The sequence below is a fragment of the Neomonachus schauinslandi genome, chromosome 6 (assembly GCF_002201575.2).
Source record: "Neomonachus schauinslandi chromosome 6, ASM220157v2, whole genome shotgun sequence".
Taxonomy (NCBI): domain Eukaryota; kingdom Metazoa; phylum Chordata; class Mammalia; order Carnivora; family Phocidae; genus Neomonachus; species Neomonachus schauinslandi.
The window spans coordinates 145128261-145153168 of record NC_058408.1 but is presented as its reverse complement, the minus strand read 5'-3'; the positions used below and the strand labels follow the sequence as shown (position 1 = coordinate 145153168).

At 52.5% G+C, this 24908-nt stretch overlaps 1 protein-coding gene across 1 annotated transcript in view; it reads right to left on the bottom strand.

Annotated features, from left to right (window-relative positions):
• The window catches only part of BTBD16 (BTB domain containing 16), a 43146-nt gene extending 21814 nt beyond the window's left edge, over positions 1–21332 (bottom strand). The window contains exons 1-10 of the mRNA XM_021703828.1: positions 21306–21332; positions 19147–19205; positions 18875–18991; positions 17251–17430; positions 13236–13309; positions 10958–11101; positions 7605–7694; positions 6498–6612; positions 2692–2761; positions 1287–1417 (exon numbers count right to left, since the gene is read on the bottom strand). Coding sequence (XP_021559503.1) covers positions 1287–1417; positions 2692–2761; positions 6498–6612; positions 7605–7694; positions 10958–11101; positions 13236–13309; positions 17251–17430; positions 18875–18991; positions 19147–19205; positions 21306–21332 — 1007 coding nt within the window. The remainder of the gene's footprint in view (positions 1–1286; positions 1418–2691; positions 2762–6497; positions 6613–7604; positions 7695–10957; positions 11102–13235; positions 13310–17250; positions 17431–18874; positions 18992–19146; positions 19206–21305) is intronic.
• Between the last annotated feature and the right edge of the window lie 3576 nt (positions 21333–24908).

The window sequence follows — 24908 nt, the reverse complement described above, 5'->3', positions numbered from 1 at the left end:
ACTGAAGCATTTAGGAGAAAGGGTACCTGATGCATGCACCTTGCCCCCAGAGGCTTCAGAAACAAGATGTGTGTAAGTAGCTACACACAGATGCAGATGATCGAGCAAACAGCAGAGATTGAAAAAAACAGGGTAAAGGGCATATAAATATTCTTTGTACCATTCCTATAATTTTTATTTAAGTTTGAAATTGTTTTCAAGTGATACTTTTCACTTGTGACAAAAACAGAAAGTCCTTGCACTTCTAGAAATTTAATGTGGGAAAATAATCTGAGATAAAGACATATTTGTTGAAGGATGTCATCAAGGCGCTATATTTATATTGGTAAAACACTAGAAATAGCCTAAAAGTTCAGGCACTGGGGACATTTCCATGAATTACTCGAATGACCAGAACGAGCCAGCCAGGAGCCAGGCATTTCAGACAGGAGGGAGAGCATACCCATGGGTGGCAGGTGCTCAGCAGGGCTGGAATCTAACGTAGCCCCATGGATGCCTCATGGCTGGTGAGATGGAGGGGCAGATGGGCACACCAAAGGCCCTTCGGCTACAGACGCTCTTGATGGGGGTCAAGAGCAGACACAAGACCCTGAGTTAGAGGTCCCTGCAGTGGTCCACACAACAGTTGATGGAGGTCTGGCCTCTGGCTGGTGCCCAAGAAGAGAAGCCCATAGAGATGGGCTGGGTCTGGAAGTGTTACTGATGCACTAGGGGGTGAGGGCCAAGTGGTGTGCGGAAGGACTCCCAAGGTTCTAGCTTGAGCAGCTGGTGGAGGAACACAGGGTGGGGCCCCAAGGGTTGGGTGTTAGCTTGAGTTGTCAGGTCAAACAGAGGTCTGGGTCAGAGCTGTTGGGGAGAGGAGTCAGGGCTAAAGCTAGGAACTGATTTAGGGTGAGAGGTTTTATTTTCTGTCTTCTGATTTTCTCTGTTTCCCATTTTCCACAGTGAATGTATATTAATGTTGTCAGGATGTTTTTTTAATTACATAGGCAATTACTGAATTATTTACCATACGGGTAACGAGACAGCAGGCACCCAGAGGGTTAGGGAAGTCCATCCCCATCCCCACCCCTGCTACTCCACGTTTTGGCCCCCACCTGGGGCTGGCTGTCCAGGATGGTGGCGAGTTTGGGATGGAGCAGGTGCTGAACCCTGGGCCTGGCCATCAGAGGCATGGGTGCGCCCCACTGGAGCACCTCCCTCCCAGGACCAGCCCTGCTGCCCCAGGCCCACTCCAGGCTCAACTCCTGGTCCCACACACAGCACCCCTGGGGACCAGCTCTGACCTGGGGGACCGCAGCACTTTGTGGAGCAGCTCCTGTGGGATTTTCCGGAGGTGGATCTGTGTCCCCACCAGAGGGACCAAGTTCATTTCCAGCCACTTCTCGCAGGCAGTGGTGAGCGGCTCTTCCTTGTACTGAGAAGGAAAAGAAAAGCCAATGGATAAAAAAGATCCCTGGCCTCTCGGCGCCCTCTGCTGGCCTGTGGCTATTCTACAAGCGGGCTCCCAGGAGTGTCCTGCCGCAGACGCGCTCAAACCTTTTCTTCCAAATACATAAACTGCAGCAGGTAACGTTTTTGGAGTGTTTGCTCTGCTCCCGGCCCTGCACTAGGTTGATTTAAGTTAATCCTCACCACGATCCTATGTCGGTTCCTTATTATCCCTATTTTACTGATGGAGAAACTGAGGCCCCAAGATTGTTGCTTTTGCCAACCGTCATACAAGCAGCAAATGGCAGAGCTGGGAGCAAACCCCGGTGGTCTGACCACAGGGTTGCACACTGAAATCACTGGGCTAAAGTCAGTCACTGATCATGGAAGGGCCTGCAGCGTGTACCCCACAGGGAGGCTGGTAGGGGCATGTACCCTAACATCAAAGTCCAAAGAAAATGAGAAAGTTCTCCCAGGGCCAGGGACCTCGACAGGGTCTTAGTACACCTTACAGGTCCTCGGGGTGACAGTCCTTCCAAGGCCAAAGAGTGGCCGAGAAATGCTGACCGGAATGCAGAGATGCTGCCCAAAGAGTGACATTCTAGTTCCTGATGGCGTGAAGGTGAGGGCACCGCATTGTCTTTGACAAAAGACGCAGTGAGTACCTTCTTAGAGGCCATCACGAGGGCACTGTGATGTGCCGATTGTTCGCGAACTGAACGTGACGGTCAGATGTGCCTGTTTCCTGGTCAATGGTGGCCTCACAGAGGAAGGCTGGGACCAGAGGGCCTGGGGTTCGAGCCCAGCACCGCCACTCAGAAGCTGTCACCCTGTTCAGGTTGCTCCCCTCCTTGGGTCTCAGTGTTCTCCTCTGATAATGTGACCCTTAAGATGATATCATTTATTGCCCATACAGACACAGTGACTGGCCTGGGCAGGCAGACACACACAGTTTCACCCGACTCCAACAAGAATGTCCTGGAAGATTGTTATTTTGGTGAGAAAGGCTGTGCTTTTATTTGCCCCCCTAATTTTAGGGCTTTTTTTCCCCTCAATTAAAAAAAAATTTTGGTCTTAAAATGTCCTTTTAAAATAAAATGATTTTTAAAATTGTTTCCTTGGCAAAATAAAATATCGGTACCCGTAAGTGGGTGCTTTCAGAGAGATTTTTTTGGAGCTGGGCCTGGTGGGTAAAATCCCAGAGCCTGAGGTGCTTTGAAGGTCCCCAGGTGTGATGTGCTCTATCCAGGTTACCCTCACCTTGCAGCCAGCCAGGTAGAAGTTCTTGATGGTGCTTGGCATGAGTCCGTTCATCATCATGACCACACACCTGCAGAGAGAGAAGTGTGGTTCCTGGAGGGCCCCAGGCTGCTTTCAGCAAAGCTGGCAACCCCAGAGGTTTGCGTCAACTCCAGGATGGTGACAGGGGTGGGAACCGAGGTGCAAAAGGGGGTGTGTGGAAGGTGCTGGTCCCGCCGCCCACCAGGCACGGTGTTCTTCATGTGCTGGCTTTTGCCAGTGAGACACTCGAGCAGAATTAGCTGGGTTTGGGGTTGGGGTACAGAAATTGGTGCTCCAGGAGGCTGACGTGCTCACATGTGCTCCCCCTTTCTCACTGTCAGGCTCATTGGCCAGGCTTCCCCAGATCAGGGGACACGAGGCAAGCCTGAATCACACACATACATGCATGCTCGCAGCAAGCCTGATCCCAGCTCTGCCAGTGCAGTGATTCATGCACGAAACCAAGGAACAGGACCCGCTGGAACCTGCACGCACACACCGCACCCCCCGAAGATGGGCGGCCTTGGCGGTGTGGGATCCAGACCTAAGCAGCCATCGGGGTGATTTTGCACCTTGCTGGGAGCTCAGGCAAGATGACCTTTGAGGTCTCGCCCAGCACGTGGATTTGTAATGCTATCAGGGTGACCCAGGGCATTTCTGTTCCGCTACACACACATACTCACACACACGCATGAATCCCCCCAAACACACACACACACACTGGGGCTTGTGCTGCCACACCCCTGCCAACTGTACCATCAGCCCCTCAAAGGCAGGTAAAAGTCAGCCCAGCTGCGTGCCAGGCCCACCTGGATCTGACCTGTAATACCCGCCACAACTCTCTGGAGAATCTTGTGCAAGGCCCATCTGCCCCAGGCAGGCTACGGTTTGCTCATCCATGCAATGACGGCTCATTATCTCCAAAGCCCTTGCTCCTCTGACCTTTAAACCAAGTCATGGGGTGGAGGAAGGAAAATGAAGGACCTGTCATTCTTGGCTCAGCCACAGATCGCCCAGGGCTAGGGCTCCAAGAGTAAGCTGGGGCTTCACATCTGCGCCCGAGGTAGGGGAGCTGGGAGACAGAGGCTGCAGACCCTGCTCCAAGGGGAGGCTCACCTTCCAGCTTTCGGGTCAGAGATATCAGAGCACAGGAAATAGCTGCCCAGGAATGTCCTGAGCAAGGAAGCTGTGATTTAGGCATTATTTTTACTGCTGCGCTGAGCTGCAGATGCGTGGTGCATGCAATGCAATGGGGTGTGGCAAATCTCAGCAAAAGCCAGACCTTCAGCCCCAGTGTAGTTAGCCCCAGACCCTGCATGACCTGGCTCTGCCTACACCAGCTGGTCTCCCACCTCCCACAATCACCCGCCCTGCAGTCAGGCCAAGCCAACGTGCTGGGACACCTTTTCAAGACTCTGGTCCCCTCACTTGTCACATCTAGGCCTCTGAGAGCCTATCCCTCAGTTCCCATGGCATCTGCATCCCCGATAAGGCTTCTTGATACTCCTGATCGAGTGTCTGGCCTGAGTCATTTCAGGTACCCCAAGAATGAGATATTGGCTCAAAACCATCTTCAGGGTTGTACCTGACTGTGTGGATTCTACAGAAAGTGAGCTGAAACCAGCACGAGCCTCAGGAGTGATCCTGCCCCGCCCTTTACAGAGAAGCCGATGTCCTCTTCTGACTTGATTGATTCATTCATTCATTTCCTCAAATAAAGATCCTGAGGCAGAGAGTGGAGCAAGCCACAGGCGGACCATCGCTGCCCGGAGTCCCCTCTCTGTGTGGAATCCCATCAGGTACTAGGAAATCGAAGAGCTGGAAGATACCACCTCGGGGTTCGGGATGTGAGTGCAGTAGGCACACATCCCTGGAGAAGCCCGAGGGAAGGCACAAAATATTCTAGAAAAACTGAATCCCATCAACGATTTTCCATTTGGTTCACTTACCCTTTCCTAAATGTTACTGGAAGGAAGCAATATTACAGGATACAGAAAAGGGGAATTCTAAGAACTGTTCCGGTTAATCACAGGGACCTGTTTACTTGAAATTAATCATACATAACACAGAATGTTCCACTTGGGATCCCCATCCTTTGTTCCACTTTACTCATTTCCTGTGCCCTGGAGACTGTAGGGCAGGAAGCGCCAGAGAGCAGGGACTCTGTCCCTCCGGTCCTCACTGTTCCCGGTGTCCTGGAGGCATCATTCTTAAAGGAGCAGGTAAGTGATTGAAGGTGTGATGGAATAAACTGGCAGGTGACTGGCCCCCAGCAAACCCGGCCTCACCAAATGCCGCTGAAGGGAGGGGAGCAGGAAGGCTCCGACCCATGAGCAAGCAGGTGATACCACCACTTCACCTGAGCTAAGCAGAAACGGACAGTGTTAGGGATCCAGGTTCTGGGGCCCCTCGACTTCCTGCAAGTTCTGGCTGATCACCTGTGGCCTTGAGCAAGTTACCCACCTCACGAGGCCTCCGTTTTCTCTTCTGTGAAGTGGACATAGTCATGTACCACCTTCTAGGGCTGCAGGGAGGCTGAATGAGGTCACCCTTGCCAAGAGCTGAGGACAGTGTCTGACTACAGCAGATGCTCCATCTCAGAGCACATCCCCTCACCCCCAACAAAGTCCTGTGAAGTAGGGCAAATGTAAAGAGCCCCATTTCACAGCTGAGACCACTGAGGCACATAAGAACAAGGAACAGCTTACCACAGGGCAGAGCACAGCCCCTGCTGCTCACACCCTTGGTTGCTTTTGGCTCTGCAGAAAGTCTAATGAATGGGGAGCTTTGGGGCACCCAGGTGGCTCCGTCGGTTGAGCGTCCAACTCTTGATTTCAGCTCTGGTCATGGCCTCGGGGTCGTGGGGTCGAGCCCTGAGTCAGGCTCTGTGCTCAGCACAGCGTCTGCTTGGGATTCTCTCTCCCTCTCCCTGTGCTTGCCCCTAATCAATCAAATCTTTAAAAAACCAAAAAACAAAAAAAACAGAAAAGGAAAAACTGGGAGCCTCTGAATCTCCACCCCCAGAGCTGCATTTCACCCTCACACCTTCAGCACCTACACATTCTCTCAGTGCCCATGGACCCAGGCAACCGTTGGCAGGTTGAGCAAGCTTTCACATTCGATGCCAATCCACTGTAAACGCCTCCTGGTTCCCCTGTCTCGGCCCCCGCCCCTTGACGGGCAGCCCAGGTGGGCCAGTGGGTCTGAACACCCAGGAGAAAGGCTGCACCCCAAAATGGGCAGCCGGATTGGTGGGCAATTTGGGCTTGGATTGTTGCATTTGTCTCTCTTCTGGAAGATCTACGATGACCGTGTGTAACATTTGTAAGAATAAAAGTATTACATACAAAGAAAAACAAGTGGGAGAAGTAAATCCGGACAGTGAAGAGTCAGCTTGTCTTCAAAGGGCCAGCTGAGGTGTGTGCGCTGGAAATAAGAGACTTGTTAGTTACAAGTGAACGCGGGCGAAACTGACAAGCAAGCATGGTTTGCACACCCCTGGGAGGTCACCCCGCACACCCGTAGAGTATCTCGCAGGCAGAGAACCCATTTGCATTGCATGCCGTGAGTCAGGACTGATTGGCTGGAAGGAGCATGTTGCTGGGGCCGTGGCTCAGTTGTGAGCTCACCACGTGTGAATTAGTGCCTCAGTTCCTCTGCGGACTCACAGCTGTGCTCTGTGCAGAGAAACCCACAGAAGAGGAACGTTCTACGAATGGGCCAGGAGGGCCCCCTTCTCCCTTGCCCAGGGCTGGCCCGGGCCCGCACCTTGCCATGCTTCTTACCTTTGAAACAGGCTGTTGAACTGGAGGATGTGCGCGGAAGCCAACAAGCCCAGCACGTCATCCATGTCTACCTCCACCTCGCTCAGGTAGAGGCTCTTCAGGGCCGTGGCGAAGGCTGGGGGAGCCGTAGCCGAGAGAGAAAGCTGTCAGCTTGCGGCTCTGCACCCTGCGTCCCTTACTGGCGGGTGCCCTCCCTGCTGGATGCTCAAGTGTCCCGAGCTAGGTAGGCAAAGGTGCCCTTAGAGGACCTGAGCGCAGATCCAGCCCGGCTTCCACTCTCCCCAAAGGAGTCGAGGAGGGAGCCCAAGAAAATCCAGCTTCTGCTGAAAGAATGCTGCTCTAAGCCCATCCTGGCGTCTGTGCCTCAGGGGTCCTCCGTGAACCTGGGCTCCGCGTGCTGCCCAAATATGTGCAGAATGCCGTGTGCGTGTGGGTGTGCTTTCTCCTCTGGAGAGGACGTTTAGCTTACAGCAGATTTTCCTCAGAGCCTCCAAAAAGGTTAAGGGGGTCTTCAAAAAGGCTAAGGACTCCTGGCAAGAGCCAGGATGATGTCATGTCGAAGAACTGAGCTCCCGTGACCGGGAGCAGAGGGACTGGGCTTATTCTAAGTTAGTCTACCTGATCCCAACCAGCACTGCAGCCCGGCCCGGTGCTCTCTGAGGACAACCGGCCTGCCCAGGGCTTCCGCGGATGGTGTCCTGACCTGCAGATCCGCAGACCATGACGGCATGCGGCTGCAACACGTGCCACATTGAGACAGAAGTCTGTCTCTGTTTCCAGGTGGCCAGGCTGGGGCAGGAGAGGGTGAGCCCAGCGAGGGAGGGGCGTGTGCGGTGCTGCCTGGGGAGGGCGGGCCACAGGGCTTCCCTGTCATCGGGTCTGTCTGACCCAGTGCCTGCTACTTTCTTCCTCCTTGGCATCCTCCACACCTCTTTCCAGGGGATGAGCACCTCTCTCTAGCACCTTCTCTGCTCCGCTCAGCTATTTCTAATAAGGAAGGACTGAACACTGTGTGCCACTTGTTTGTTGTTCTATTGTTTGTTTTTAAATCTGGGAGGGCTGTTGGTTCAATGGCATTCTCGGCATAAGAAGACAGGTGTACATTACCAACTTTAGTGACCAGGGGGTCATTGATCTTCAAGGAAATGATCATCTTCTTTATGGGGGGTCTTTCCTTGACATTCCCACGCAACTGAGCTGGTAAAGGAAACAGATGGGTATGTCAGGACCCGATTGTTGCAGTGAATTGTGTAGGATACAGCGTGAGGTCCCCTGGCCCTTTGTACAGCCTTGACCTTGGCATTCACTGCTCCATCTTTTGTTTCTGTTTGCTTGTTTAGGGGATGCATTTTTGAAATGATTATTTAGAAATAGCTGAAGACTCCTAAGAAGTTGCAAAAACAGTTCAGAGCTCTCGTGCCCTCCTCGGCCACCTTCCCCACTCATCTCACTCAGCCACTACAGCTGCCAAAACTGGGAAACGGATGCTCTCAGTGCATGAGATATTTTTTTTACTGGGCCCTGCACCGCTCCCTCTCTCTCCCCACCTCCTTCCTCTCTCTCTTTAGGCTGTGAGCAATTTGAGGGCAAGGAGTGGGCTTCTGTTATCTCTGCATCCCCAGCCCAGACCTGGCACAAGATGGGACAACAGTGACCACCTGCTAAAGGATGAGCATGGGATGGAGGCAGTCGCCTAGCGGCTGTTGGAACTTTGCCCCACCAAGGGCTCCCAGCAGGCAGGAAGGGCAGCCTGATTCACCACCCACCTCCCCCAGCCACTCACACTTATTCTAAAATGGGAGTTATAACACCTACGGCTCTCAGGTCTCCAGTGGCATCCCAAGCCCTTGGCAACAAAGCCAAAGTGCCCACCCAGTGGCCCCAAGACTACTAGTCTCTGGCTCACTGGACCCCAAAACTGCCTCCTCGTGGCTTATTCCATAGAAGAGCCACGGGGCTCCAGCCCTCCCCGTCAGAGATCCTGACTCCGTACGTAAGGCGGTGGAGTCGCCCACCCCTACCTTCCCCCCAAGTGGCTTTATTTTTCCTCCCAGACCCACTGTCACCACCACCTGTTACCACATCTGGTCTCTGTCGGGCTGGCACACTGGATGGTTTCCTCACCACTCCCTCCCCAGGCCCCGACACGGTCTTGCACACACTGGTCCTCAGTAAATGTCGGCCGAATTAACAGAATGAGGGGATTCTGTCAGCAGAATCCCAAGCCTACTGAGCTCAAGGTTCTACGTAATGAAAAACAACACGAGTCGGGATCCAGAAAAGGATGTCACACTGCGAGCCACAAAGACCACAGAGAAAAGGGGGAGAACAAAGATCCGTTCTCCTCGGGCAAGCAAGGCTGTTGAGCCTTTCCTCACCATGCTCATGGCCCCTGGTCCATTCGCCCTCTCATTTGGCAAGTATTTATTGAGCACCTGCTGAGTGTCAGGCCCTGTTCTCTGCTCTGACTCCTTTTCCTCCAGGATTTCAGGACTTCCTCCTGCCTGCACGAGGCGCTCTGTCGCTCACCCATGCTAGGGCCACAGACAAGGCACTCTGGAGGTGGTAGTTTCTCTCATGACGGGTCATGCTATTCCTTGTGCTTTATCATCATTTTGGGTTGGCTTGTCCATGCCCCAACTCCCTGACACCGAGTTCCTAGCACAGTGCCTAGGGTAAGTTAAGCACTCAACATTTGTTGAGGGAAGAAATGAATATTATCTGCTAGGTCAGAGTCAGTGGGAGACAGAACTTCAACGTTGCCTCTGTTTTACTGAAAACCTCAAAATCGAACAGGAAAGTAGTAATTCAGTCATGTACTTCTGAGGTACTCTGAAACCAAGTGGTTCCTTTTTAGTAAGAGAGTACCGTATCCTTTTGGGGGTTCCTCCTAGAGAATAAATGGGTCCTGCTGAAGTACAGCTCATCCTGGACTCTCGGAGGAAGGAAAATGAGCAGCCGGGAGAGCCGTGCGTGGCCAGGACAGGGACGCTCACGGGGGGGGCTGTCTCCGCACAGCACCCACCACTCCAGGACAGGAGTGCACAAAGCAGTAGTCGTGAGACCATCCAAACTATCACTGTGGGGCACGTCCTGCTTCGGCAGGAGCACGAAGGCTGGTGGCTGTGTCCACTGAACACCATGGGCACATGATCCCTAGGACCGGGCACAGACCCTGAAAGTTGTGACAGTCTGGGCCACGGTGAGGGGGAGGGGCTCTCATCTCAGCGCCTATCCAGATACCCCCCAGGCAGGCCCAGCCTCCAGCAGGGAGCTTGGAGCAGAGTGGCTGTCTTAGCCGGGCCCAATCTTTTCAGTGAGACCCTTCTAGAATGTCAAAGACCAAAGTATTAACAGTAACTCCGTTTTCTTTTTCCAAATTCTCTTGCTTTTCAGTGCATTCATGTCTGGATCTCCATGGCTTTTCCTTGGGTGCCCTGGGGAGTGTTCTGACCTAGGCGCAAGGGGACACAGAAGGAGATGCTCAATCCCACTCTCAAAGACACTGGGACAAACGCTTGGAAGGAGCAAAGAAGATTGTCACGTGAGTGTGAGGGTCGTCCCAGTGCTGGGGAATGCCGCAGCCTGCTCTCAGCTCCCAGCTCAGCAGCTCAGTGGGGAAGGGCTGAGTCAGAAGGCTTGTGGCTGGGCTGAATCCGGCGGGCAGCCAGGCCCTCTCTCCAGGCTCAGGGTGGGGCAGCAGCTGGGGGGCTGGCCAGCCTGTCTGGCTCTGGAATAACAGAGCTTTGCTGCCACATCCTGGAAATGGAGTCCCAACCCGCCTGCCCAGCTGGTTGGCTTTGGAGACCTTGAATTTTCCATGGCACCTGCTTAGGAGTCATCTTGAAATGATGCCAATCTATATTACCCAAAGAAGGCAGTCTGTCTGGAGAGGAACTTAAGGAACAGAGAGAGGAGCCTGGGGATTATTAGGGTTGAAAAAGGAGAAAAAGAAAGAAAGAAGTGGCCTGAATAGTTTATGGAACGACATGAAGTTACGAAAAGAGAGAGCAAAGGAAACATAACATCGACATACACATGAAAACTCTAACCAGCCAGATGTCAGAACTATGCCTTCCTTCCAGAAAGCCCATCAAAAGACTCAACACAACCGTTCACTCTTCTCAAAGAAGTAGGTAGTAGGTAGAGTCTCCATTTCAGCTGGCTGGGCAGGATTGGGTTGTTATGAGAATAATAAATGACATTTCCTGAGTGCCCAGGCATATGCTCTAGAACCTCACAGCTATTTACCTTCTCTAGGCTTCAAAGCAATATAGTGAGAACAATTATTCCCATGCGATAGCTGCAGACCGAGGTTAATGTGATGAGGTCACACCATGGGCCCTGCTCTTATCTGCCGGAGTGACCCTGGTCTCCAAACAGATGACCAAACGCCAAGCTGGGGACCCTCAAACCAGAGGGCATTTGGGGCTCTATGCTGGGTGCCAGTAAGAAAATACCTCGCAGAAGCCTCTCCAGTTCCTTTGTGGGGCTTGTGGTGCCCTGGGCCAGTGCCATCAGGTAGAGCTTGGCCAAGGTCTTGGACTGGAAAAGCTGGGGCTGGTGGAGTTCCCATTTGGAGCCAAGACATGTAAGAATCACGTCTAAGGAGAGAATGCCATGATGAGTAGGCAGTTTCATGGCGCCCCTTCCAAGAGACATGTCAACCCCTCCCACCTTCCATTCCAGCGCAGTCACAGAGCAGATGGGTAGGGGCGGGGGGGGGGGGCTTCACTGGGCTGTTCCAGGAACAAAACAATGAAGACTCAGGGCACTAAGTGGCCCCCAGGGGATACGATGAGCAGCCTCACAAGGTAATAAAGAAAGAGATAAGTATCAGAGAGCAGCTGACCCACAGCTGGAGGACTTTAGAGGCATATGAGCTGCCCTCCAGTTGGGGAATTAGAAAGGCTTCATGGGGAAGGGACACTGGCTGGGACACTCTTGGGGGCCTCACCGTGCCTTCCCATTACAGCATTTCTCATCCTTGGCACCGTTTGTATTGGGGGCCACGTAATTCTCTGTCGTGGGGGGCTGTCCTGTGCCTTGTAGGTTACTTAGCAACATCCCTGGCCCCCACCCACTGGATGCCAGTAGCACCCTCCCCACTAAGTTGTGACGACCCCAAATGTCTCCGAGCATCGCCAAGTCTCCCTGGGAAGGGGTCTCGCTACCCAGTCCCCTGTTGAAGCTATTGGGCATTGGTGCTTAGTTATCGGCCACCTGAAAGGTGACACCAAAGTGCAGCTCAAAGGCCCATCACCAGGAGGCAGAGTCCTTGTGAGCCTCACTTTCCTCAAGGGAGTGGGGATCCCCCAAAAACCCAGCTCACAGGTGTGAAACAGGATTACAAAGTAAAGGAGCTTTTTTGCAAACTGTAAGGGGCTTTATGCAAAGGGCTTTATCTCATCCTTGGATGGCATAGATGATTAAAAAGAGAGAGCCTTTGACAGGAGGGCAGATGGAGGATCCAAGGATACCTGGCCATGTTAGGCGTGAGAAGCTGTGGGCAGGGGGCCTCTGCAGGCTGGACTCCTGTCAGCGCAGAGCTGGGGGAAGAGGGTGGTGCTCGGCCATCCCCCCAAACCCTTAACCTCAGTGCTGGGTAGGACCTTAAGAGCCAGGAGCCGCATCGACTTGTTAAGGGCCTTGCCATTATTTTGACTGAGTGAGCTCGGGCACCTTTTTCCTCTCCTGTTAGTAACACTGTGTTTCACCAACCGTATGATGCTGTTTCATGCTGGGTTCAGAATGTGGGCTCTCATCTCAAATCTCGGGGCACCTCTGGGCTAGAAAGAATCCCTCCCGTTAGGGTGATTTTAGGCAGGAGCAGACTTGTGGAGAAAGCGTGTCCCCTCCCCGGACACCCGCATCTGCATTCACATGGACACATGCATGGGAGACATCACACCCAATCCCGGAAGTCTTCTCCCTGAGCCACAAGATGACCTCAGACTACTTCGCGGGGCCTCCAGTCAACCAGAACCCACAGGTGAGAAGAAATCAATTAGCCCCCGCTGGGGATGGAGGCTGGCTCTGACCTCAGCTTATCTAAAAAAAATCTCCTTTAAGGGGGCGCCTGGGCAGCTCAGTCAGTTGAGCAGCTGACTCTTGATTTCGGCTCAGGGCATGATCCCAGGGTCCTGAGATCAAGCCCTGTGTTGGGCTCTGCATTCAGCAGGAAGCTTGAGGATTCTCTCCCTTTACCCCTTCCCTCTCCCTCTCTAAAATAAATAAATAAATCTTAAAAAAAAAAAAAAAAATCTCCTTTAAGGAGCTGGCCTGTCCAGGCCTGGTGAGGTTCAGTGAGCCTTTTCCCAGCAGGACAGACCTAGCCTAGTTCTTCATTCTAAATCAGAAAAGTCCTCTTGGACAAGTGCAGATGTGATGTCCAACTCATGACTGGTTAGAGCTAAAAGGGACAGAGAAGAGCTGTCCATGCTTGCTTCTGTTTAGTCTTCCAATCCAAACCCTATTTATTTACATCAGCATGTCTGTCTTCCCTGGGACCGATTAGCATATAAACATGTGTTTGTCAAGCCTGGTTTCATTCATCAGCCCGTGGTGTATCTGACAAATATTTACAGTGCCTATTTAACGTTACGTAGTGTGCAGCGGGCAGAAACTGGGACTTACAGACCAGTGAGCTGGCCTAGCATCTGGTTTCCTTCTGTAGAAACCACAGCTGGCCCTGACTGCTGTGACATTTGACTGAATCCATTGGTGACAAGCACTCACCTGCCTCCCCAGTTTGGATGGTCTTGTTCTTCAAGTTTCCCGAGAAAATTTTCTGGATTTGTGAAATACACAACCTCCAGGGAAAACACAAACAAAAAATTCAAGAGTTAACCCTGATGTTTTTCTCCAACCGCAACAAGAATCATTCCAGTGTAAGTGTCCCTAAGGCATCCATTCATCTAGCTTATCATATCTTGCCCCTTGGGAGTCTCCTTAGGTCACCATTTGTCTGCCGGTTTGATTAAACTGTAAGCTTTGTCTGGTGGCTGGCTCGAAACATGGATTCCTGTTTTCAGTTTGTGGGTAGGCTTTACCAGGAAGGTAGCTGAGGTTATATCCGGTTGCCTGAGTGACTCCTGTCTTGGTGAGTGTCTAAGACAATGTCTAGCATATAGTAAGTACTCCATAAACATCTGCTAGAGAAAGGAAGAGAGGGTTCTGGGCATTTTTGGGAAGTGACTCACCAATACTTCCGTTTAGGGATTATGCATGTCACAGTCCCAATGTGTCCAAAAACTAAACTCAGATTTTATCCCAAACCAACCGTGCTCTTTCTCCAGCAAATGGCACCACCAGCCTCCAGTTGCCCAGGCCAGCATGCGGACTATTGTCACATCTGATCACTTGCCTAGATCTGACAAATATCAGATGTCCCTTTCCCCTTACTGCTGTGAGCTGCATCCAAGCCATTATTATCTCCCCGAAATCATGGCCAGTCTCCAGTCTCCAGGAAGCTCCCCTCACATGCACATCGGACACCGCAGCCTGAGAACCATGTGAAACACAGATCTGCTCTTGTCTCTCTCCTGCTGAGAACCCTTCAGTGTCTCCCCAGGGTTCTTGGGGGAAGCCCACACTCCTCAGCATGGCTCGGCCCTCTACAGTCCCTGCTCCAGCCCTTCTCAACAGCCTGAACCCGCCATCTCTCGCTTTCATTCTCTTGGACCCACAGCACCCTCGGCCCTGAGTGCTCTCCTCCTGACCTCTTCACTTGAGGAGCTCCTACTCATCCTCCTAGATAAGTTCAGCTTTCTCTGGGGAGACTGAGCAAGTGGTCCTTCCACTGACCGCCCTGTAATTACCCCCATCGGAACTCCTTCTATTGTGTCTTGTGGTCGCCTGTTCACTCATGTGTCCTCTACTCCAGACTGCATTCCACAAAGACAAATTTGGCATTTATTTGTTGCTGGAACCCTAGCATGGGCACCCTGCAAGTGCTCAATAAATATCCATTCAATGACTGAATGATGACAAAGATAAGATATCTTTTCATGAACATTATATTCGTCCCGTTGAGCACGGACATGAAAAAAAGTTTGAGTCACATATTCACAGCTTGAAGACAGTCATCCCAAGAAAGCCAACTGGCCAAAGGACACTTGATGACCACATCTGGTCAGTGTCACTTTTGCCATGCTGTTTTCCAAGGGTTCCAAGAACCCTCGTGGCCAGGGTACATAGAGGGGGGGCTTGGGTGGGGGAACCCATGTCCAGAATAACACTGACCACATGCTGCCCTTTCCAAGGGGAGAGGGTGGCTACTAGTGACTCAGCCCCAGGAAGCGAGAGCTTGAGGTATTTATCCAACGGGAGTAGTGGACCTGACCCAAGCCAGCCTCAGTCCTTCTGGTGGCTTGGGTCACATGTCTAGTAAGAGCTGGCCAAGGTCAGGGGTTCAGACTGTGATCTCAAAATGGAGCAATGAACTTTGGAAACTATGGGCAATGCCCATGAGCTCAACTACCCTCACAAACATCACTGTCATCAGCTGAGCCAGACAACAGAAGTAACCACATTGCCTTCTCCTGGTGTCATGGGTCCTTGCCAAGATATACCATCTATCATGTGGGCTCTGCAGATTCCAAGGGCCAGGTTTATTTTAGGACCATTGGAAAAGTTAATGGAATAAATGGCATCTGTGAATTGTCCTCTTCACTCTGTGGGACTAGACGGCCTGGGATAATGCAGCACATGGGAAAACTGGGAGCATGCTATTAGGCTGGGGACTCGATCTCCCCAGTCATGACCCATGACAGAGAAACAAGAGGGGAAAGGGGGTAAAATTCTCTATGTGTCTCATGGATGGAAGGACTTCCTGCAACAAACCATCAAAGGGCTTTTGGCTTAATACTGGCAAAACTCCAATTTGATGTCCTGCCCCTTGACTTTGAGTTTGGCCATGTGGCTTGCCTGGATGTTAACGGATGTGATGTGGCTGAAAGTTTGGAAAGTACTTGTGTCCCTGGGCTTGCCTCTTGTCCTCTGCCATCGCCAGCACAAGACCATACCCAGGTGAGTCCACCATCTCAGGAGGAGGATGAGAAGAGCTGAGCCTGGATCAGCTGACCACCAGGTGCAAGAGTGATCAGCCTTCCCAGAGTGCATCCTTGCCCCGGCCGGCCTCTGGACCCACAGCGTCCTAGCATCACCAAGGAGAGAGGCACCCTGCGTCTCTTGTGTGTTGTAGGCAAGGTGCTTGCCATGTTGCAGGCAACGTGCATTGCCTCGGGGGAAGGTGGTAAAAGGCAGAATGAAAAATGGAGTTGTTGGCTGTCACAGCAGAGGGCTGGCGCACCCCAAAATGAAATCACCAGGACCAATAACTAAAACTGTTGTTCAGGCTAATAAAAGCTCCATTTACAGATCATCTAGTGTTTGCTAGACACAGTGCTAAGCATTTTCAAGGTACGGTCTGATTTAATCCTCAAGATAACTTCTAGAAAGATGCTCTTATCACCATTTCACAGGTGAGGAGACTGAGGCTCAGAGAGGTTAAGCCACTGGCTAAAGGTCACAGAGCTAGTAAATGGAGGAGAAGGAATTCTAACCCTGTCTGACAGGCTACTTGCAATAGCCCTGACAACTGCCACCATCCTTGGGCTTCTGTGCTCCCCCCCCCTCAGGCCACCACCGCCAGCTTAGCTCAGCGATTGCACAGGCCGAGTCCTGGAGACATCTGCTCCTACTACCCAGGCACCCTCATCAGCTTTCCAGGTCAGTTTGCTTGTATCCCCAGGCGCCGCTCCAGTGCCGGCCTCCCCAGCCTGGTCCTACCACACCACTAAGGAACAGCATGCGTTTTAACCCTAAGACTTCTTCAAGGCCCTAACCAGACAAAATATAAAATAAATAGACAATAGAAAATAAATTCAAGATAGTTTAAGGCTAATGCCCCAAACAGCAACTCACAGCACTCAATTTTTCTAAGCTGGGGTCATCCGAGAATTTAGGCGCCGACTGCAGATGGATTTCATTTATCTACAAGTGTGTGTAAGAGAGTCACCTGGGAGGGGGTGGGGGATTGGAGCAGGGCTGGCCAGGGGGTCTAGAAAGGAAAGATGGGGCTACTGGCTCAGCAAACTGGGAGCGAGCAGCCCTTCTGCGCCGGGTGCTGCCCACGGGCACAGGCCATGCTCAGGTAGATTCTCCAGCACGCTCACGAGGTAGGCACCGCCAGCCCAGGGGGGCAGTGGCATCGAGTCAAGTCCAAGGCACCCGGGAAGTGAATTCTTCCTTCTGCAATGGGGTCCAGCTCCATGTCCCAGGAGAGGCCAGAGAGAACTTGCCACAGGGAGAAGTAATGCTCCTTATAAGCCAGCTGTTAGAATTCCTTGGGAAAGAAGGAGGAACCAGCTTCTCACACATGGGGAGCCAAATGACTGGGGGAAATATGAATTTGAGAGATAGGGTTGGACTCTAAGCCAGGACTAGCTAAGTTTTCTTTGTCAACAAATCAGTTGATAAACATAACAGAATCTTGTTAGGGTCCAAAGTTCCCAGTATAAAGGAAAAATCGAGAAAAAAAAAAGGGTCAGTCTCTCTCTACATTTTTATCACTCACAGACATCCTCAGGGGAAGTGGTCACGCCGAGGCTGTCCATCCCTGAAGGTCGGTCCCAACAGCAGCCCAGATGAGCCCATCCGCCCAGGTAGAGCGGCCCAACCACAGGGTCCTTCCCAGAAATGGGGCTCCCCCCCTGGGGCATTCCCGGCCGTGGGCCTTTGATCGCCCTACCTGTCTGGGTTCTTCAGAGCTTCTTCAAAGTTCACGTTCAAAGCCTTGCACATCTGGGAAAGTCCCAGCAGGTCCCCAGAGAAAGGCTCTCTGGGAAAACGCCACCGGTTGGTTGAGCCAACCATTCGACGTTCCAGCCGAGCTCTGTGCTGCTTGGGAAGCAAAAGAAGGGAGAAAATCCTTTTTTAACCTCAGCCAAATGCCAGGTTTTCCAAAGTGTACAACAGAGAGAAAAGCAAGACACATTTTAAAACGCTGGTTGATGTTCAAACATGGTATTTCTCAGGAGCCATTCTCCGAAGGCCAATATCGTACTCAGTAGACAGAGGAGTTCAAGGAACAAAGTAATTTGGAGCTTAGGATCTAGGACAGAAGGTGCCAGAGGCCAAAGGTCAGGAAGAAAGATTGTTTCTTTGCGGGTGGTTCTGAAGAACCCACGAGCAGGGACAGGATATTTCAAGAGACTCTTCATTACGTGCTTATCCTCACTTGGGCTTCAGAGAGATACCAAACTGAGAGATCCTAGGTAGGGACTGCTTTTCTCTCTATTGTGGTGAAATACACAAAATGTAACATTCACCATTTTATCCATTTCATCGCATACAACTGAGTGGCATTTGGTACATTTACAAAGTTGCACAGCGATCACCACCATCCAGTTCAGAGCATTTTCATTCCCCCAGCAGGAAACCTCATACCCATCAGGCCATCACTCCTAATACCCCTCCCCCAGCTCCTGACAACCAGCAATCTGCTTCCTGCTTCTAAGGATTTACTATTCCGGATACTTATGTAAATGGAATCAGACAACATGTGGGCTTTTAGGCTTGGCTTCTTTCCCTTGGCATGTTTTCCATGTTCCTCCCTGTGGTAGCAGGTATCAGAACTTCATTCCCTGTTAGGGCTGAATCATATTCCACCGTGTGGGCAGACCATGTTTGTTTTTGTTTTTTTAAAGATTTTATTTATTTATTTGACAGAGAGAGACACAGCGAGAGAGGGAACACAAGCAGGGGGAGCGGGAGAGGGAGAAGCAGGCTTCCCGCGGAGCAGGGAGCCCGATGCGGGGCTCGATCCCAGGACCCTGGGATCATGACCTGAGCCGAAGGCAGACGCTTAACGACTGAGCCACCCAGGCGCCCCGAGACCATGTTTTTTAATCCATTCATCAGTTGATAGACACCTGTCTTTTCCACCTCTCGGTGATTATGAAAAATGCTGCTGTGAACGTTTGTGTACAAGTTTCCATTTGAACACCTGTTTTCCACTCTTTTGGGTCTATACCCAGGAATGGACAGCTGGGCCACTGGGCAGGGACTTTTGCTTAGATATTTTCCTGAGGTCGTAGGGCTTTAGCAGTTTCCTTAAGGGAGCAGTAGAATATTCAGCATGGATGTAAGCCTCAGACGTGGTGGGTCAAGGAAAGGCTAGCCAGGGAAAGTGTACCATGACGGACCCACAGGAATGGGTGCGGTTGTTCCTAAGCCAGGCCAGTCACCAGCAGGGTGGTGGGGAGACCAGCGGCCAGGGAATGGAGAATTCAAGGTCAAATCTTGTTATCGCCACTAATGGGTTGTATGGCCTTGGGCAAGTCATTTAACCTTTTGAGCCTTTCGGTCCTCACCTGATGATGGCGAAGGCGATGATGTTAAAATGGTAAGAGGAAGTTTGGGAACCACGCTTTAGTGCCTGGAATATGGCGGGCGATCGAACACTGTGGAATGTGAATCTAGATGCAGTCCTGTAAGTGGTGGGCTCTGACAGCAGGGTCAGCCAATAAAGCTGGGGGTCGTGAGTGGTGCACGACCCGTGCCCTGTGCAAACGTGGTGACAGAGCTGTAAGCAGGTGCTCCTGCTGCCCGCACTGCCTGGCCGCCTGTAAACTGCTTTACTCACCGGATGCAGCATTTTCCTGGACGGTACTGGTGATTATGAAAAGAGGGGGGAAGAAACACCTGGAAGACAAAAGGGGTAAGGTTTACATTTGCAGAAACTCTCCAGAGGGGCTCTTCAAAACAGCAGATTGGCCTGAAGAGTCTCTATTTTGCTGCCATAAACAGTAACAATGAGTAAACTTCCAGGGTGGGTTATTCATCAAATCTAGAGACTCTCTTCTCTGTTCTTGGGCTGGAAATGTGGCTCAGAAAGAGCCAAATGGGAGATAACCCACCATTCCTCGCCCCTTTATCAAGGGACAGGAACCGGAGGAGGTCCGTAAGTAGGCTGGTCAGGTCATTTGGTACTTGTGGGGCCCCCCACCCCCAGCTTCCAGGCCCACCCGCCTCCGCGCCCAGAGCCCCCGCAGCCCCTCCCTACCTAGTCCAGCCAGCGCACGTCACAGGGGTGCCCTCCGTCTCCAGAGGGGATGAAAACACTAGCCGTACGTACGTCTCGAAGTGTCCCCGTGGCCACAGTGCGTTCACAGGAGAGACTTGTTGAACAGAAGCACTCTTGTGGCCTCGGTCTCTGAATGACAGGATCGCTGTGGGCTGCTCGCCTTCTGACTCTGAACCCTGAGAGTGCTCATGACATCTGGGGCTCACCCTTTTCTTCTTAGGGGCCAAGGTGCTTCGGCAGGGGAGCTTGCCCTTGGTTTCCCGATTGTGGGCACCATGGCAACATCAGGAAAAGGTTCTGAGCGCTTCCTGTTCCGGGCCTGTCTCAGCACAGCTGGGGACTTTGGGCTCCGTGGGGGACACGTGTCAGCCCTGTTGCCCTGTGGCGCCACGTCTCCTCACAGCACCTGGGGTAACCTGGAAGAGCCGCTAAAAGGGCCTCAGGGAGTGTCCAGCCTCAAGTCCTCAGGCCCCCTTTGTCAAATGAGAAGATTGCGCTGGAAGGTTCTCAGATCCCTGCCAGGCTTGGCATTCTGGGGGTGTTCTATTTCTGGCTCAGCCGTTTAGAAATGTTTTGACAAAAATATGTAAATAAGAATTGGAGAGTTTGGGGGCACGTGGGTGGCTCAGCCGTTAAGCGTCTGCCTTCGGCTCAGGTCATGGTCCCAGGGTCCTGGGATCGAGCCCCGCATTGGGCTCCTTGCTCAGTGGGAAGCCTGCTTCTCCCTCTCCCACTCCCCCTGCTTGTGTTCCCTCTCTCGCTGTGTCTCTCTCTGTTACATAAATAAATAAAATCAAAAAAATAAAAATAAAAAAGAATTGGAGAGTTTTACGTTATTAAAACTATGCCTGGTGATTTATTTTGTGGATAGGTGATTTTTAATCCGCTCCCTCTGGGAATGAAGATCTGACTAAAAGTCAAGAGCTTTCATGCCGGGGGCCATGGTGGAAACTTCCAGGGGCTCAGTGACCTGGTCTGCAAAGCCCAGGCCCCAAACTAGGAGGTGGAGATCTGGAGACATATCCATCATGCCCGGAATCTTGGTCCATCAAAGTCTTGGACCTCCACCCCCGGACTCACAGAAATCCCGGCCACAGTAAGAACAGCCAGGAGTCGGTGCAGCTCATGAGACCCAGGACAGGCTTCCCCCAGGCTCTTCATGTGCGGCCTTTCCTGAGTCATATAAACTACAAAGTGAAACAGGAAGGTAAGTGCTCTGCCTACTTGTAACCGAGTCCTAGAAACTATAACACACTCCATAGAGAAGAGGCATCTCTAAATGTCCCTCCCTCCTCACCCTCTGATCTGTGATTCTACCTTTCCTGACACCTACACTCCGCTGGGAGGAGTTTCTGTGGGGGGTGCTCTATGGTGGCCTGCCCATCCCCACCTCCCCACGGGACCCAACAACTGGACTCAGCCCTTAGGAAGTGCTCAACAGATGTCTCTTGACTTGGATCATTGGATGTACCCACCCCTACCCACCTCTCTGCACATGGATGGACATGTGTGTGTGTGTGTGTCTGTGTGTGTGTGTGCATACACACGTGTTCATGTATGCGTGTGTGTATCTCTTTCTTGTGGGTCACAATCCCATCTCAACAGATGGACAGATTCCCGCTTTGCTGCTCTCTTCCCTCCACTCCAAACTTTTCTCAGCTACCTGTCCCTGGAATGTGGGTCCCCAAGGAAGGTTTCAATGAAAGAGTTTGAAATACCTTGTCCTGGACCACCTTGTCCCTCATGGGCAAGCCCAGGAACACCCTCCAGGCACCAGGTCTGGGGCACAGCTGAGAGCTTGCCCTTGGGCGCTCTCTAGTGGCCACTCGCGGGAAGCATCCCAGGGTGCCATACTCCCTAGTGTCCCTGAGCAGGACCTTGGCCTTGTCTGTGTCTATCACTCCCTATAGGGTCTGGCCTTCAGCTCATCCCCCAAACCCTCTGTACATACATCCCCCATAGAGCAAGAGAGCCAACACAAATAAATGGAAATGGCTCCCAGCTCGTTTCCCTAACGGCCTTTTCCTGGTGGTGCCCAGTGTGTGGGGATATATGCCCCACGGGCTCAGACAAGCCAGACATCCCAAGAGCAAAGGCCTTCTTCAGTGGCTCAGACACCAAACTCCATTGAGCACAGCTCTCAGCCAGAACCACCTTGTACCAAAATCTCCCGTGCCAGTTACAGGGGGATTCTGGTGGGATGTCCATCTTCTTGAACATCCCAGGGATGAGTTGCTTCCCAGCTTCCCAGAGAGCCCATTTCAGCCCAGAAAGCGGGGTACACAGGAAAGAACCCCCATTTCTGACCCTGGTTTTGGCACTGACTAGCTGTGTGTGACCCTGGACATGACCTTCACCTCCCTGAATGGAAAGTAGACCCAGAGACACGGGGCCCTGGCATGTTGGAGGGTCTTGACCTCAGAACCTGAGTGCTGGCTCTAAGGACCCTCATTTTAAAAGACTCGGGGCCCAGGACACTGTGTGTACATAGCAGGAGGCTCCTGTGAGTGTCCAAATCAGGATTGCCTGGCTCCCGGGGGGTGGGGGGGTGTCTGTGCACCGGGGTCTAGGCTCTTGCTGGGGGGTGGGGTGCAGCCTGTAGATGAGGCCTCTGGCTGAGGAAGTGCATGAGCCAGAAGACCGGAAGGGGCTTCCACCAAGAAGCAGAGGGTGGGTCCTGCCCTTGAACTGCATCCTATATGGCCAGGAATGGGGTAGTCTCAGTGCTAAGTGAGGAGCCCCGGCCTGGGACTTGGGTCGGACCCTGGTCCGTCTTGCTGTGTGAGCTCGGGGCAGCCTTCTCTCGGCTCTGGGCTTCAGTTTCTCATCTGTACAACAGAGCTCTTACAAAACAACTCCTCCGCTCTGTCCCTGCTCATCCCATTATCCCCAGACTCCCAGGCTGGTACAACCAGGACTGGGGGAGGGGTGGGGTGATGACAAACCACACTGGCCTAGGGCTTGTCCCAGCCACACCTTTAAACAAAGTTGGAGCGTCAAGTTTGTGCTGGGGGTTGCGGATAAAATGGGAGCTCAGTGGAGGATGAGACCACCTGTGTGCTCTTTTAATCCTCATCGCACCTGGAACGTTATTTACGTAGCAATTGCTTTATCGATGAAATAACATTTTGGTATGCTGGTTTATTTCTAATACATATTAAATTAACTGCATAACTATTTTAAAAAGTCCTTTGTGAGCCACCCCTGAAAATCATCTTTTGTGTACATGCACTTTGCTTTTGGAAGTTTATCTCTGCCCTTAGGAGGCTCGCACGGTCCAGGGGGATGGCCAAGTCAGGAGTGGAGCTCAGTCAGCTCCAGGAATTCACAGGAGGGGCAACCAACTACAGTAAGCATGTATTCTGCTGCTTTGACGTCTTCAGGTCGTGCTGACCTGGGAGGGACTGTCTGTCCCGCTCAGCATTAGCCAGTTCCTAGGGCTAGTAAAGCACCTGCCTATTAGCGAGCTTTCATATGCAAACCAGCCAAACCCAGAGCCCATATCCCCATCACTTCTTTTTTTTTTTTTTTAAAGATTTTATTTATTTATTTGAGAGAGAGAATGAGAGAGAGAGAGAGAGCTTGAGAGGGGTAGGGTCAGAGGGAGAAGCAGACTCCCCGCTGAGCAGGGAGCCCGACGCGGGACTCGATCCCGGGACTCCAGGATCATGACCTGAGCCGAAGGCAGTCGCTTAACCAACTGAGCCACCCAGGCGCCCCTCCCCATCACTTCTTTTATTGGCTTTCACACTCAGGGCCGCTGTCCCCCGGTCCTGATCACCCCAGGCCCGGGTACCAAACAACTACAGAGAGCCCCTACGGCCCAGAGCCTACTGATGCAAATTATGCAAACTAGCGGACCCTAAGCCTATTTACTCCCGTCACCTGTTCCTTCCCTCCGGAACCACAGTGAAGGCTCTTATCCACATCTTTCCCTTGCTCCCCTGTCTCCTGACCAACCTGGTGCTTCCCTATGTGACCCTGCCTGGCACAGTGTACCCTCTCCTCTGGGGAACTGTGAGGAACCAGCTGTCTTCAACGGCACTTGTCCCCTGGTCCGTGGGCCTCATCATGCCTGAATAATAATAAAACCCACATTTAAAAATACTGACCCAGGCCTGGGGGTTCAGGGAGGGTTCCTTGGAGGGAGTGACATCAAGAATGAGCCTTCAGGGAGTGGGCATTAGCTGGGAGACCAGATGATGGGGCAGGGGTGGGTGTCCCCGGGAGAGGTGTCGGGACCTACTGAAGAAATGACCATGCATCTCATTGTACCGTAGGGTGGGGATGGGGGAAGGGGCTTTGTCTAGCCCCACCTCTTTGATCTCCAAGTTGTGTTTCCCAGCTCCTAATAAACCCAAAAGATGTGGATTCTCTGTATTCTGCCATTGCTGCTCCAGTCTAGGGGACGCAGGAGCCCCGCCAGGTGCTGCCAGCCTGGGGAGGGGCCACAGGCCCGCTGAGGGAAACACGTGAAGACCAGACAGAGCAGAGCCCCTCACTCACACCCGCCTAACACTGCACCCCGCGGGGGGCCCCCACAGCCATTCCCAGCTATTGAACAAAGAGCGGGGTTTTCAGCGTCCTTGAACACAGTAGCAGGGGCAGCCCAGGCTCAAGACAGGGCTGCCAGTCTAAGGACAGAATGGGTGTGAGGACCACGGCGGGGGCGGGGGGCGGCGCACTCCCTTCCCAGTGCCTTCTCTCCCCACCGCTTTCTGCTGGGCTCCCTTATAAAGACCACTGTCAGCCTGAGGAACGCAAAGGGGCTCGCAGTCACTGAAGAGCTGAGGCCCCGTCCTGGGGGCCCCATTTCCCGGCTGAGCGGCCTGGTCAGATCCCCAGGTTTCTAACCTCCCGGAGCCTCTGCTTCCTTCTTGTAAAATAGAAATAAAAATAGCTCCTATTCACCAGATTGTTTCAAGGCCAGAGAGTGCAAACCCCAAGGAAGCCCTGTGGGCCTCAAATGTGAACAGCCTTTTCCTCCTACCTGTGCGCACACCTCCACGCTGCCCTTGTCGGAACACCCTCCCCGCCTTGTTCCATTTGTCAAGTGGGATGTCCTGGAAAGCAGAGAGGCTTTGCTAGAAAACCTGAGCATCCTACCAGGGCCGACAATTAAGTGAAAGAAGCACTGTCAGGGAGCCTGAGCCCGCACTCGGGCCTGTCACCTCTGTCACCTGTCCCACGCACAGCACTGATCACTTCTCTCCGTGCCTGGGGGCTGGGGTGCTCCTTGCATGGCCTTGGGCCCCTCACATCTCACGCCTAAGGGGCTGAGCCCCAAACTTGAAAGAAAAAGAGGCTTCCTCCACCGAGCC